Raw genomic sequence first — 16,827 nt, forward strand, 5'->3', positions numbered from 1 at the left:
CTTGTTGTCAAGCGCTGTGTCATAGAAGATGAGTATGCATTTATAATGCCCGCCTTTGCTCATAAGGCCGATTCTAGGATAAAAGGACATTGTCGAAAACGGCCCCAAAACCAACAAAGGTGTGACTAGCACCATAATTATTAATGTATTTTTTTATATTATTTGCAAATATGTGTATAAAACGGACAAGCTGCTACATCCAAAATGAATATATAAAAGTATTGTAACGACTTAAAGTCAAAGTCGCCGACATGTTTACAACTAATTGTGTATAGAGATGTACCGGTTCGACAAAACGATAAATCTAATTACCGATAATTAAAAAAAAAGGTTTTTTTTAGTTTTTAATTCATATTGATTTACTTTGTTTATTTAGATTCTATATTAGCGACCCGCCCTGGTTTCGTACAGATAGCAGAGCATAATATATTATACGAACATTTATTTGTCTTGTCGTACAAAATATTTATGAATTATACATATAAAAAGTAGCGTTCTTCTCTCTCCCTCCATCCGGGGGCGTCAAACTCTCTCCATATTAAATTACTATCGGATCCGCCCGTTTGAAAGATTTTCCGGGATAAGGGTTCCGCTGAATATTTTTCCGAATAAAAATAACCCTATGGTGAATAAAATCGATTTTTGTATAAATGATCGATATAATCGATCCAGAATCTAGTCGAGTAGTATCCTTAATTCTTACTTCATTTTTTCAATTCAATTTAATGTCACTCACACTTCACTCATCAGAGACAAATAAACTAGACTCTCACTTTCCATATAATATATTATAATTCTCTGAATCTCACTGTATCATTGACGATTCGGCTATTATAAAGACTCTGTGCGATTGATTACGATATCGACATACACTGGCTGTGATTTCTGGACTTTGTGAACTGATGTAACAATTTACCTGGCATTGATAAAGGATACGAAATGGAAATTGCTTTTTGCATTAATTGTGGCTCTGCTGGCGGATCCATGGAGTTGGAGAACGAGCAGATTCGCCATTGTATACAACAATGGACAGCGCCTCGTTTGGTAAGCACATTTTTCTTTAATCGTACAAGTTTAACTGCCACCAAACTTCTAGTTCGCTCCTCAGTTCCTGTTCTTGGTAACTGCGTGGAGACCGCGAACAGAGTCTGTATACTACCTACTATACACTTTAGCATGTGGCTGTGGCAACTTAAGAGCAAACTAGTAAGTATATTGTTGATTAAAAAATGTGTGTCATATGCTTGAAGGTTTCTTACATTTAATACAGCTGGAAGATTTGAATACATAAATCTGCTTTTCGTGTGACACGATATTAATATATTGCCATTCTAATTTGAGCATAATGTGTTTGTTTGTTTTTTTTTTCAGGTTGTAGCCCTTGATCTTATACGTACAGCATGTTGGACCACGGCCTAAGAGCCTATACATACTTCAGCTGTAACAATGTTAGTAGAAACTGCGTGCTCTGTAATAGAATGTTGGAACTCCGGACTCGGTGATTGTGATTGGCAAAACTGAATTGATAAATAATAACATAACAACAACCCTCCTGCACAATACTCAGATAATATTTTATAATACAATGTAGGTGATGAGGAAATAAATAATATGAACTAAAAATATTCTTTTATTTGTTTAATTTAAGCATACATGCCCTAAGAGTCTACCAAAAGTGTGTAAAATATGCCATGCTTCTGATGAAGCGTGAATGCTCAACAGTGCGCCTCTGTCTATCTCTTCGGGGAATACGTACGACGTACGTACGTACGTATAGAAAATACATAAAATCTGAAGGGTACTCTTTAAGGATGTAAATACTATAACTACATAATTAGGTACCTTTTTACTTATAAAAAATTATATGAATCAAGTCTTAAAATAGCCTGATTTAAGTAAAAAATAATCAGATACCTACATAGTGATGAATCTTTAGGGCTTATATATATATTAGATAGTTACTTATATCAATAAAAAGCATATTTAAAGCGTAAATGATAGGACTATTAATCTACCTTGAACATTGAAAAGCTTTCAATGTTTACTATCAATTATAACCTCAAAATCTCATCGTTTTTTTGGATTGATGCGATATCCCAGCTTGTCCGTTTTATAAATAATATGTCATGAGAATTTATTAATGATTCTAAATATTACAAACATTTTTCCGTTGCTGTTGGTTCCAGGGCGAATTATGTATGGGCACAGAACAATGTCCTTTATCCTAGCTCTCGGGATAAAAGAGTTTCTTAGTCTTATTGCTCGGATCCTTAAGGACCTTTTAAATTCTGATAGCCTGGTGGTGGTCGGGATAAAACGACGTTCCTATGTTACCAAATGATCACCAATCAAATATTTAGTTAATAAACAGAGTGGATTGCGTTTTACTGTAAAGCTATCAAGTAAATGATAGCAAAAAATGTCAGAGAGATTACACAAACAGCCGGCGAGTTATCTTCTGTAGTATACGGATTTACGTAAAAAAGAGGCTAGTTTTGGCCGCGCATCTATTTTGTCTCTTTCTACAGAGTGCTAAATTTGGATAGAGTGTTCCTCCATACGACCACAAGCACTACAATCAGTTCATTTGCATTCATAAGCGCAGTTATTCGCACGCGGCGAGAGTCTATTAGACCAAGAGACGTTACATCTCGTCCCAGATTAGTGATTGCGTCGAATTTCTAAAACCACGTTGGGCAACCAGCGCGGGCGGCGACCCGAGCCTAATGTGGTCAAATTAACCCACGCGCCAACGGAAAACTTTAAGATGAGCTGTTTCATTGCAATTTAATGAACCCGATATTAATATAACAAACATCAAACATCAAAACAGCGTCAAACACTTTCCAAATTTGATACATTCCAATACGATGCAGTTTTGATAAATCTAAGAGATGTTGATCACTTATTAGACCGCTGAATACAACATTGCGATCGTATTTCTTCATTCAAATGATTCAAAGGTAAGCTTATCTTCACAATGCGCATCCTTGATTCCTCTGGTATTGAGGCAGTAATGAATTTCCAAGAGCTGTATAGGGAACGCGGTCAACCTACACAGAATGCGCAATATGAAGGCATGTGACCTGCAGTGGACGAATAGAGATTGACTACACAATTGGTTGTTACTCAAAATTATGATCCACAAAAGCTACAGAGGCTAACTTCTAAATCGAATTTATCAATTCAGAAAAACCTTTTACTTTTACAAACCAAACAAATACCTCAAAAAAGGGTTTCCAAATTCAATAACCTATTTCCAAGGTTCCAAACACTACACAACCTGAAAATAATTTAACCAAATAAGGTAAAGGCATATTGAAATTCGATCGGATTTTTCCGCAGAACTTCGGCCCAAGCGATACTGAATATTAACATAAAAGCGATCATGGCTAGATGCTTTTCACAAAACGGAGACCGGAAATCATAGACGGATGGAAAAAAAACGATATCGTTTATAATAAATGGTTTTCCGGAGTTCAGAATTCCTTCACGGAGTTTCGATTGTCGATTTCAAGTCGTTTATCTTTTCTGATTTTTATTTATACTTTACATTTTAAGTTTTGTGTCAAACCCAATATTGGGTAAAATGAGAAGTAGTGTTATGGGATAAAAGCTTCCTAAGTAACCATCTGTTGTTTTACGTGTTGAGTTACTTGAACCAGGCAAAAATCGATCACGCGCATGTTTCGGGTCAAATATCCGTACATCCATTTACTTTGTACCCATAGTTTGTATAGCGATTGGAATTCACGACTTTGATATATTGTCCTTATTCTAATCGGAGGAAAGGTGAAGACTTCTATTCCGTTGCATATTTACATTTTCTCGATAGTCTATTATTATAATGTTCTTGGTAAGCATTTGTGGTGTTTGTGAAAATTATGCATTAAGACAAACTCTTCGTAGTACTCACAAGTGACTACCCTTGGAAATGTATTTAAATACCTATAACTAACGCTAATTTAATAATTGCAATTAGACCCTTAATTTTATGAATCCAATACTAAACAAAGTTATTCCAAAAACCCGCATCAAGTACCAGGATTACATACATTCTCAGCTGTTAAACGCATAATAAATAAACTAGACAATGATCGGAACAAGTGACCGATAGCGGTCGTAATGTATTTCCGTCCGAGATTTATCCGCCGGTAGGTACTATACGCACGCGCACTGTCGTATGACGTCAGCGACAATAGAATGTGTTGTGTAATAAATGACCCGGCCACCTGGATTGATAATAGACGTACTACTACTCTCTTGATAGTGATTACGAAAGTAAAAGAAGATATTTTTAATGTTAAACAACATTGTAGTCTACCCTACTGGACATTATGGGATGTTCATGTCTGAATAATGGACGGAATGCAATGAATGCATTGCTTCGGTGGCATAGTTGTATCGCGCTATAAGACCACAGCTCTGTGGTTCTGGATTCTAATCCTGGGTCGGGAAGTAATTTTGGTTCTTTTCCATCAGCCTGGAATCTGGAATTTGTGCTCGATGTGGCGATAGGCTCGCCTCCTATTACATCATGGGACAGAACACGCTTGGCGAAAAGTGGGTGCCCTGGTTGCACCCTTGCCCACCCTTATTGGGATAAAGAAGTGATGTATGTTTTTAGATAATGAACATAGTACAGTGACAGGTTGGACTGGATTGTATGATCGTTAAATTTCTCACTATTTATGTAGACGTTTACCGTCAAGTGATTTGCTCGTCGTACCACACAGTTGTTTAAACAATCGAATCTAGACACAATACATTAAAATATTTGGATTTTAAACTGTCTCTTACGTCATTACATTTAGATTGCGATGAAATCAAAAATATCAATTTGAACAATCGACTAATCGCCTATAACGTGGGTAGTTATTCGATTACAAAATACGTTTTAAAAACGGAAGATTAAATCTGCATTTCGTGGTAGCTTGAACTCACGGCAACGCCAACGTGATTTCTTTTTCCGGAAAATCCTTTCACTTTGAAATTCTCCGGGCAAAAATAATTTACTTTAAAATAGGCAACCCAAGACTTAGTCAGTATACCAAATTATATAACCAACACTCTACGGGAAAGCTTTACTACTTACTTACAAAAATTCTCAGTTGTTTATCTAGCCAGAGTGAAGAAAAATATTTCTTGAAATTCCGTACACAGTATGGCCACCAGATCTGGCTAAAACTACATTGTTCAAGAGCATAGAAATTAAACACAACGCCTTTAGATTTAAAGTATAATTTTGCTCAATGCCCGTGTTAATGGTGTTTAATACCACAGTCATTACAACGTAGTATTTAGTTAACATTCACGTTAAACAATCATCGGAATGTAAAAACGTGGCGCATGACATCATCTTGGCAAGGACGCGTTATGTAAGTCCACGTCACGGCAGAAGAAATGTGACAAAACAACATGAATCTTGCATGCATTATGGAATGTATCAGTAATTTGAGATTGAATAAGTTTCAGCGTGAAGAGAGGGTAGTGACAATTTGAAAATTAAAGATTTCAAAATTGAAGGTCACCAAATAGCCGAGGGTCTTTATTTAAAGAGATTAAGGAAAGATATCTCACTATCTTTTATTAATTGACCACTTGATACGTAAAATCCAAAATACCAAAGGAATTGTTAGCATATTTCCTGTTTTATCTGCAAAGATTTTAAGGAAAAATTTGTCCAGGAAAAGGCAGTACTAGAGAATGACTAAGGATATTATTGTCGAGTACTCTCAATAATTTCCACGTGATAGAGAAAAATATTACTAACTTGGGACCTAAATCCTTCGCTGCAACGTCCATTCCGTATTTACAAAAAAATAATAATATGAAGACACGTCAGATTATTCAATCAGTAACATTCTTTATGCGTACAATGTAAGTGGATATGCATTAGTTAATCCCAACGTTCGTGTACGTGTTTCATTATGACGGGTTTTTCGCGGTAGGTGCAGTGCTCGTCTCGGTAAATACGTTCAAGTATTTTCAATAACATTGACGGGACTAGCTTTCCTCCCGGTTACTTTTAACAGAAACCTCTATGGATTGATATGCCAAAGAGATTTGACATCAACCAGGCGACCGGTCGTGAAAACTTAAACCAAATAGTTTCTACCACGTGCATTTAAAAGTGTTACACTAAATCCTCATTAAATTGGAATAAACATAAGTTTTAAATTAAATAAAGTCTTATTATGGATATAAACGATTAGTGGTGTAAATGTACAAACTATAAAGCACCTAATTCAAAGTTCGATATAGTTCCAATTACCTTAATTCAGCCATTCATTTTGCAAGTAAAATCTTGTTTAGTATAAAATCATCGATCGTATCTAGATTTAATGAAACACTAATCTGTATTCATTATTATAAGGAAATTCTTACCGCATCGAGATTAGATTAGATACTTTATTTATTATGGCTGCTAAAATAGCACAAGCTGTTGAAATATTAACTGTACGTGAAGTTGTTATTTGAGATTATTGATGGTGTAATATCAACAGGAATGAGGATTCAACGCCCGTATGTATAAATGCTACTGGGTAGTCACACTATCAACCTTTATTATAGTCTGAAAATCCTACTGTCAACGAGGTTACTATGATAGGAAATGAGTACTTTTATCCTAGCCATTAATACTTCAATTAGCGGTCAAAATTAATAACAGAAACTCTGAATCTCGTTCTTAGTTCTTAATAGTTCTTTTTGATTCATTCTAAAAGATTTGACAACCGAATTTAAATTTTCAGAGATGCACGTATTCGAATGGTGGATTCTTGGTGTGTCGATAAGTCGAATATTATCACACTATGGAGCGGAAAAACCTTCAACAGATAGGTGAATTAAAATTTCTAGTCACGATAAGCTATAAGGATGATTCAATAATAATGTGTTATTGCTCATATAAAAGGTACTAATCCGTGTCAATCAAAAAGCAATATAGCATATACGTGCATTTCATAATTTTCTCTTGGTTTTTAGGTGGTAGTTCTCCCGTTTATGAGGATTCGTCTGGGCAGACATTACCCAAATGTCTATTTCTGTCGTCAAGCAGCAGTGTACATGCTTTTGTGTTCCAATTTGGATAATAGTATAGACAGTGTATTTACTGGGCGTTATGAGACTTAATAGCTTGCCTCAAGATAATACACAATGTTTTGTGATTCAAAGTTATGGATAATAATTTTATTGTTAAGGTCGTGTCGTTTACAATCACAAGAACGGCTTGCCCGTCTCCTCATTAATTCTATAAAAAAATTTAACCCACCTTCAATAGAAATTACAATAAATAACGTCTACATTACGTCAATGCCTAATCAGTTTGCGACGTTCACATAAAACCAATCGAACGATATTGAACGCCAAATATCCAATATTTACAACCAGTGAGATCATTTCCACGTCCTACGCGTTCGTAAGACGTTTCTACGTGTTGGAAATTAATATTATTTTAATACTACGTGTTGTTAGCGTGAAATATCTTTTCATCTCTTTCAGAGTAGTCTTATTATGTATAGTTGCTCTGAAATAACTTGAGCCAGTCGGCGGGGCTTGAGTGAGGTGCGGGAGGCAATAGTTGCCTGACCTTCCAAGCGGTCGGTCTATACATCTACAAGCGATGGCTCAAGTTGTTTAACAATTATGAAAAAAGCGTATAATAAACCAGGACATGGTCTATCTGTATGGTAAGTTTCATTCAAATATGTTCAGCAGTTTCTCCTTTTTTTTCTAATGTTTTCGATTTTTTTATGGGAATATTTTCGCAACTCTTGATATTTACCATAATAAGTAATATCTTTCCAAGTTTTCCAAGTTTCAATTCTTTTTTTTGACAGTCATCGTATTAAACAACTAATGGATAGTAGTCAATTTCTTTGAGAATATAGATTAGGGTGTGACTTTTTTTCTTTGGTCGGCTTTTACATTTATGCGTCGAGTAGCATTTATTCAGAAGTTGTGGAACAGGCCTCAAATATTATATACCTACTGTGATTACTGATTTTTCTATAGCTGGTTACGTATGTATTAACGTTTGTAAGTACGTGAGATAAATTTAAGGTATATTTGTAATATAATACGCAAGACTATTCCGATTAATTTGCAAGAAATGTAGTCATACGGCACGAGCGTAGGGTTGTCACTTTAAACTGGATACTTTTTTTTATAATTCATTAATTAAACATTAATAGAATTCTAACAGAAACTGGTGTTTCGATTGTGTTAATTTAATGATATAGACATTATACTCTACAAAATCATGAAGACGACAACCCTAGTATGCATCCTTTAATTTCCTCCGTTAATTTTCTCGCGTCTTTTATTTTATTTCTCATGTCATAAAAAGTATTATCGCCTAGTTTTCATTCAACTTATTCTATAAATACTACTTCCTTTGCGTCATCTCTTGGATATGACACGTGGCGGAAACTGTCCGTTAGACTAAGCTCAGAATTCTTAGCTCAAACTTCACACTACGAAGCTGCAAACTTTACTGTTCTTACGGTTTAAAGTCCGGCTGCTGGGTAACTTTATCGTTAGTCTATCTTGGTACTACCGTTTTGTCTATTTATTCCGTCAAGCAGAAATTATGTTCCCGTTCAAATATTAGCCAGTGTAATTATTGACTAACATGACACCTAACATATTTCAAAAGCAAGGTGGTGGCCGCACGATGCTTTGTAATCCAAGTAATATTGGTAATGATGAAGCAGTTAATTCATAATACTGAGGCTTACCTTCAAGCTAGCGACTTGTACTACTCGTCTTTAATTTGCTTAAAATCATAATCGTGTAAGGGATTAAAGTAGTAAATTATTAATAAATATTTTGAACTAAAATCAGAAGTTTAATATTTAAGAAGCCGAAGACGGTGAAGTTAAACATGATTAAAGACAACACTCTAAGAAACTGGCGAAATTCGGAACACATTACTCGCTTACGTCACAGCGCAGATTACAATGTTATGGCACAGTTTCAACAATTCAATCAATTCTTGTAAAGTAAAAGTAAAAGCCGACAAAACGCGAGACACTGCGAGCCGGCAGACACGACCTGGGCTGTAGGGGTGACAGTTAAGAGTAATTTTGTAAATTTTACCAAATTGCGACTTATTATAAATTTTTCAGTGGTGAAGTATTGAAAATATAACAGCTAAAATTATCACACTAGTTCAGTATAATCTGCACAAAAGTGTTCTTTATATAAGAAAGACAAAGGAACAAATGAAATACTTTAAAAAGGCACATTTATTTACATATATTTATATTTTTGCAAATATTTGAATTTACGTCAAATAATGGCACAAATACGTTCCACTCATTAACCTGATTTAAACCTTTTCATTTCATGGCATATTAAATCTGTGACAAAAACTAATTGCTCCACACAATCGTAGCACTCGTCACTAAGAAAAAAATGAGTAAAAAAATCTAAAACATTCTAAAAAAATCTTGACAGGTGCCAACCCTGTGCCCGAAACATGCTAATTGCCGCACGTAACCGAGAAGGTTCTAATTGATTCCGCAGACAATCTGCACACTGTTGCAATGTGCTGCTGGCACGTTATGCCGGCAGGAAATGCGCTTATTGGGTTCAACACTGGCCACTAGACACGATTCTTTTTTTAAATTCATTTTTAGAATTAGGCTGGACCGTTTTTTTTTTTAGAATCTAATTGGTCGAACGAAGGTAAACCAGCCAATTGTAGATTAATATTTACCTAGCACACCTTTATTGGCAGAACGTTTCGTAGAAACTGACAAGTTTATAAGTTAAATACTGATCATAACGAGAATATTCTACAAAAGATTAGACATAATCTACCACACATAACAACTGCAAAATTCGTGGACGGCTATTAAGTTATTTACAGTACTCGGCAGTTAATTCCACATCGAGCTGTAGAAAGACAATTGAAGAGTGAAAAACACGACACAAAAACGAGAGAGTCGACGCTCTATGAAAGTTGAAACCAAAGTTAAACGATTGATCTTTCTAAATCCAATGTGTGGCATTCACTGCCGAGTACTGTACCGCATTCTACACCAATGTATTCACTGGCAGTATACGCTCATGAGTCATGTTAACAAGTTTCCGACATGTCCTTGAGGTCGCCATTCAAGAGCGTTCAAGTACCTTATAATTTGTCACGGAGCATAAAAAAGACAATTTAATTTGCACACGTATATTTTGAAGCGCAAGGACGTATTTCGGGAAACCAAATTACTGGACATAATGAGACCTGGCATCCATGAAAGAAAAGCGGACATCAGCCCCATACTGACTTCGTGATTCTAATTTCTAAATGTTGCACCTTTTTTATGTTGTACGCCAAAGTGATCCGACTACACCCGATGGTAAGTGGAGCGGAGTACGATAGAATTTCGACTGACGAGAGATGATTACCCCTCGACAGTCGACACAATTATGCCGGCCTGTTGGAACTGGATATACACAGGCTGATCTCGGAACGCGACACACTTACGTGGGCCACTATGGCGGGTTTTAACACCTCGTGAATGGTGGTCGCTATGCGCGTGGATATAAAATAAATCCTACCACGAGCAAAATCTGCACCTACCAGTATACGAAGAAACTCATGCCTGGCAGTAAGATACTATAAATACAGGGTGGTATAACTAATTACTATAAGGGGTGTTATTGTTTATTGAGTCACTAACCTTACTTTCAATCGACCGATTTACAGGTCCCCACATTCTGTAGAAAAACTACCATAAACCGCTAACATTCAATTAAATCATTACCCTCCTTCTGGAGCAGTCGGGTAAAAATACACTATTAAAAATCCCGTTTATCCACACCCAGCCGGCTTAACACCCAATCGATATAACATGAATTATAAACTATTAGCCGTATCAGGCGCAACGCATCCAGCGAACCTTGAACGTACAAACACAACTTACTATTAGTAACATTAGTATATTATTTTCCATAGCGGCGGGTTTTAAACAGTTTCTAATTTTCACCGTTACTATTATTTTATAGAGAGAAAGTGCCGCGCAGAGCCGAACGGCCCGGTTTGTGAGGGGCCCGTGACTCACGCGCACACATTTAAACATTGGATCGAAGTTAGATTTATTTTTAATTTTTTTAATATATTTATTTATTTTATTTGAATAACCAACAAAACATATTTATTTGTTACATGTAACAGTTAATTGCTTCAGAACTGTTTTATTTACAGGCTGTCACCGCATGAACATTATTATTATTACATAACAATAAACAATTGGCTGCACCATAAGTGCAGTATATTCTAAATATAAGACTGAATATAAAACTACGAATTTAGGTTTCATCAAGCCAGTTCAATATTTTCTTTTTGAAGATACGAAGATCTGGTATAATAAATAAAAAAAATAGTTAATATATTTCAAAATTAATCGTCATATTTGGGGCCTGTTTCACGAGTTTCAAGTAAATTTTATTTGACATTTATCGTATTAAACAGTTAATGTAAATAGCACTCATTTTGTATTTAGCAGGCTTAAATACATTTTATGTGACAAGTAGCCCTTGCTCAGGAGTTGTGATATCTGCTTTATTTCGACTACGCCAAACGTCTCTCGTTTGCTGACATTATAATATTTGTACTACAGTTTAGACTGTAGTATTTCGTGTAAAAATCGCCAATATAGCTATACCAACTAAAATTCCTTTTAATAATTTTGTTGTATGTTGACACAAGTGTTACACTATGTAAGTATTAATTATCATAAATGATTAATATTTATTCAACCCACAAGCCGGTTGACGCAAACATCTTGACGTTAAACATACCATTCATGGTTATTTATTAATCACCGTGCAATAAATGCCCGTTGAATTGCACATTCATATATTGAATAATGAATTAATCTATGTAAGGAACTAGGAAGTCAGTTAGCAAGTACAACGAGACATTAATATATAATAATACGTTGTTTATTTATTTTGACCCCCTAATACTGATGTTAAATACGTCCATGATTATTCCTAGCTTGTTTTGAAAACTCAAACACTCGTAATTTAAATGCATTTTGTTACGCTGCCTACACCTACTATAAATTGTGTGGGAGGTCCTAACCCCCACGTACAACCCTGATTACGACCACGCTGCATCGACCAACACCACGCAACTCAAGTGCACTTTCTGTATGTTTTGCCATGTTTACTTAAAACGTTAAAAATGTTTGCCGATCCTTTCTACACTCGACACTTAATATATGTATGCAAATGCAAATTTCTAAGTAGATTTCAAAAGAGAGCTAAAGATAAATTGAATTCCTATTTATATCGCTTTTAACTAATCAGCGGCTCAAGGTAACGATCGTAATGCAGCAATACAGCGCTAAGAAGTTTATAATTATAAGATTGCACGTTGTTACTGTTTATAGGCAACTAGGTGTTGCTCGCGGCTTCGCTCGCGTGAAATCCTTTCCCGATATTAAAGGCTTAGGGACACTAGCGATTCACAGAGCTATCTATTTGAAAAATTAAATAGAAAATTCCCATGTGAGAATTTATCCGCAATAAAAGTAGCTTATATTTTAATCCAGGTCATGGCCTATCTGTGAGACAAAGACCATCAAAATCTATTCAGCTGTTTTTGGGTTGGCTCCTAGAAAGCATCCAAACTTTTTCCCAAACTTTTGCATTTCAAAAATATAAGTAATATGAGAGTTCCTGAGTAATCATCAGTAAAACTTCAATAGGTAGGTATTTCAAGTTTATTTTATTTTGAATACTAACGTGTCAAATACCCATCCAAATGCGGGGCAAAAAGTGGTGCTTTTTGTAACTTCATATTTCATTTGATCTTCGATTATGCTACCGTTTACTGATAAAAACTAATCAGCCGAATGTGTTTGTGATGCGTCTGTCGTCTCCAATTATCTATAGCCGTGAGTTGAATTAATATCACTCATCAAAGACGAGCGGGCGGGTTATTGTGTGATGGATAAGGACGGATCAGCTGTTAGAGCGGCAAATATCTTAAAGGTTTGAAAGAATTAAAATAAGTTTAGATACTTTGAAAAGTACTCTGTAAATAGTACGCACACAACATCACGTATTTTATCCCCGAAGCGGTATGCAGAGGCGCAACCAAGGCACCCACTTTTCGCCAAGTGTGTTCCGTCCCACGATGTGATAGGGGGCGAGCCTATCGCCATATCGGGCACAAATTCCAGACTCCGGGCTGATACTGAGCTGAAAAACCCAAATATCACTTTGCCCGACCCGGGATTCGAACCCAGGACCTCAGAGTGCTGCTGTACCGCGCATGCAGTACAACTACGCCACCGAGTCCGTCAAATAGTATTGAGAATAAAACAGCAAAATAATAAAGTAGTAGTAGTAAGTTGTGCAAGTTTGATGTAGGCACTCACCTGCAGTCTGCGGTCGTCGTCGCGCGCGCGCTGCTCGGCCTGGCGCTTACGGCGATCCTCATCGCGCTTTTCGCGCTGCGCCTGCGCCGCGGCCGCGTGCGCGCGCAGCTCGTCCAGCCGCTTGCGCTGCTCCGCCTCGCGCCGCTCGCGCGCCAGCCGGGCACGGTCTATGGCCTCTGCGGGGAATTACAATAGATTAGTATTCAGGTATCTTAAACAGATATCTTTTAGGTATATGAGAAACTGTTTGGGAATCAGGCTTGAGCTCAGAGCGAAGCTACTGGCTATATTATAAGATGCAACAGTAAATCATATTTAAAACATACTATGTAAAATTGACCCCTCTTAATAGAAACAAACGAACAAAAAATTTCACCCTGATCCTGCCCTTATTTCGCGATTTAACTTTGAACTTAAAGGATAAAACAAGAAACTAAACCTATTGTGATAAAGTTTATTTGAATACCCAGATGACACTTAGTCCTTCAAGTTCGTAAAATGCCTTTAAAATGTATACTGTTGTTATCGCACAATCCGTGAAAGACCAGACAATTTTCAAAATAATATTCCAAATTTCCCCAAACTGCATGTGATTTCCAAATACATATTAATCAATATCGTCCATATGTTAATATAATCCACTACTCAAACAACCAAGAGCGTTATTCCGTATGCCACACAGTATTTAAACACTACATAACAAGCACGTAGCGCACAACGTTTTGACGACAGAAACTGGCATATACAGAATATCATTCCACGCTAATTTCACGAAGATACCGTAACACAGTCGTGAGTTTACACTGACTGAGAATAAGGCCCCATTTTCAAGACAGACGAGTGACCTCGATAGATCCGTATGATCTCTGCGTAAAAGCGTGAAGACATTACTGTGCAGTAAAGAAACAATGGGCCGGCCCTTTCTCCGAGATTCGGTACGCGGTTTGGTAGCCACAGCAATAAAACCGCGCATGTGTCAGTCTCGTTTGATAGCAATTTGGATTTGAAAATAGAGAAAATTAGGGAAGATAGTACATCCAAATATTGACGAATTTTTGTGTTAAAATCCGGAATTAAAAAAAAAGAATTAGAGATCATTTTTTGAACGTGATAGACTATCGATTTGAAGTAAAACTAATAATAAGTAAAATACTTTATTTATCACGTAGTCGAAAAAAGCACTGATGATGCCTCAAAACAATTTATAAGAATAATAATATTTTTTGTAAATAACACTTAAGATCACTTATATAACTACGGACATTTGAAACTATAGATGAAGCGCGAGACTAGATGATTATCCTTAATATATAACTATAGAATATGTCCCTATCGCGTCATGGGACGGAAATAAGCGGGGCGAATTATGCAATTAGCTAACTCCTCGCCCTTACAGACGCGTTACAATTGACGTAATTACTCACAATGAAGTTTAAACTAGCTTTTACTCGCGGCTTAGCCTGCGTAAAGGAGTTTTCCGGTATAAAAGTCCCGCTATATGTTTTCCCAGAATAGAATGCCTATAACCTTCCCATGGTCTTAAACTATCTCCATACCAAATTTCATAAAAATCCGTTCAGTAGATTTTGACAAAATTGATAACATACAGACAGACAGAAAAGAGGACATTGTTTTATAATATGTATAGACATACACCATCTACAACCATCTAGTCATGAATCCTACAAATATCTAAGTCACACACTCACGCCTTTGTCCTCGAAAGGGTAGCCAGAGGCGCAACTAATAGATGCAATATCTAAGTATTACACCCGATTATACTATCAAGACACGTTTTAACAGCCACAAACCCTTACAAGTCGAGTGCTCAATTTAAAAGTAACACAAAACGCCCAACTTGGGCCAGTGTGACCCAATTAACAGTGTGAGTCACGCAATGCGGAATGATCAATATGAATGGGCGATGCTCGGCTTTGGTTTTCGTGTGGGACAGGACGAATATATCCGTTAGCTTGTGCATAGGGGAGTCTTGGATTCGATAAAGGACCATAAAGGCTGCAAAGTCTTCGAGACGTCGGCAAAAAACTAAAATAATTAAAACCGGGATAAAATCTGAAAATTAGTTTAATTTCAATGTCGATAAAGGAATTTACGAGACCTATGCGCGTCGAAAAATATGTCACAAATTTAAAAAGAAAAATGAAATGTTATTTTTTTTAACCAGTAAACATATTAAACTAAATATATAACCTAAAACAGTATTTTATCTCTGGTCCGCAATTTATTCACCGTAAGGACAAAGCTGACAAAATTAGTGATACGTGCCTAATTATTTAAATAACACATCCGCTGTTTATCATTCCGACATGCTCAGGCGCATCAGGTCATTAGAAAGGAATCCTAGACCGACCGGGCCTGATGAGCGGTTATGTGACAATGTAATCTAGATTGTAGCTTATAGTAGTTATGAATAAAGATCATGCATAAGCTAATTTATTCACTGACCTATTTATTGGACTAATTAGATAACCATGGGTCTGGGCAGAATACGAAACGCCCTTGATGTTAAATGCGATTGTATCAGCTGCAGTGGCGAAAGGTGAAGTTTTTCAAAAGGGAACCCGACACGTCATAATATAGGCACTATGCATAAAAGCGGTCTGCAAATCGTTCTAATGATAATTAGATTTTACATAAATTACGTAAGAAAAGCCGGAATCGGGTTATATGGACACTTCATACACTGATCAGTTGCCTCTACGACAGAAAGTTCTATTTCATTTAAAAACGCGGTTTGCCTGCTACATTTATCATGATTGATTAATATATCTGGCAGAGTGGTGATGAGCCAGCTGTTTACGATTAACAGCGAATCCAAACCTTAAAGAAATCTTCGTTTGATAATTAAAAGAAAAAAAAAACCTAATAAAAGCAACTATCTGAAATTAAATAATTTATTAGAACTTGTGAAATGTTATATGTATATTTCGATTCCGTCAATATTAAATCTACCACCAGTCCGGAAAGCAGTTCACACCAGAGAAGAACCGGCAAGAAACTCGTATTGCTCTTTTCAAAACCAGTTTAATGTATAAACTACAGTGCACCATACAGAGAAAAAAATACTATTATATCATTATCTCAGTATGGATTCACAATTAAGTTATATTGTATTTAAAATAATAAATTATAATTACAAACGCTCTCTAATCTGTCTCACCGATTATAAATTCAACCACTAGACATAACAAATTAATGCATAACTTATGTCAAGAGGATGTTATGCAACCTAAGCTGTAAGCTATGTTCCGTTGCGGTAGGTCAGAGCGGATTAGAAAATAAGGCCTCATTTACTCTTTTATGATAGTATGACATATTTTAGCAAGTCGAGGACTGCCGGAATTGGTAGAATATGCACGCATTTTGATGTTTTTTATGGTAGTGAATCCATTACGACGTACAGAATAGGTCTTGA

General features: G+C 36.2%; 1 protein-coding gene across 1 annotated transcript in view; it reads right to left on the bottom strand.

Moving 5' to 3' along the window:
* Positions 1–16,827, bottom strand: part of LOC115455984 (ensconsin) — a 96,178-nt gene that overhangs the window by 43,028 nt on the left and 36,323 nt on the right. The window contains 1 exon segment of the mRNA XM_037447444.1: positions 13,392–13,567. Coding sequence (XP_037303341.1) covers positions 13,392–13,567 — 176 coding nt within the window.

This window comes from Manduca sexta, chromosome 6 (assembly GCF_014839805.1).
Source record: "Manduca sexta isolate Smith_Timp_Sample1 chromosome 6, JHU_Msex_v1.0, whole genome shotgun sequence".
Lineage (NCBI taxonomy): Eukaryota > Metazoa > Arthropoda > Insecta > Lepidoptera > Sphingidae > Manduca > Manduca sexta.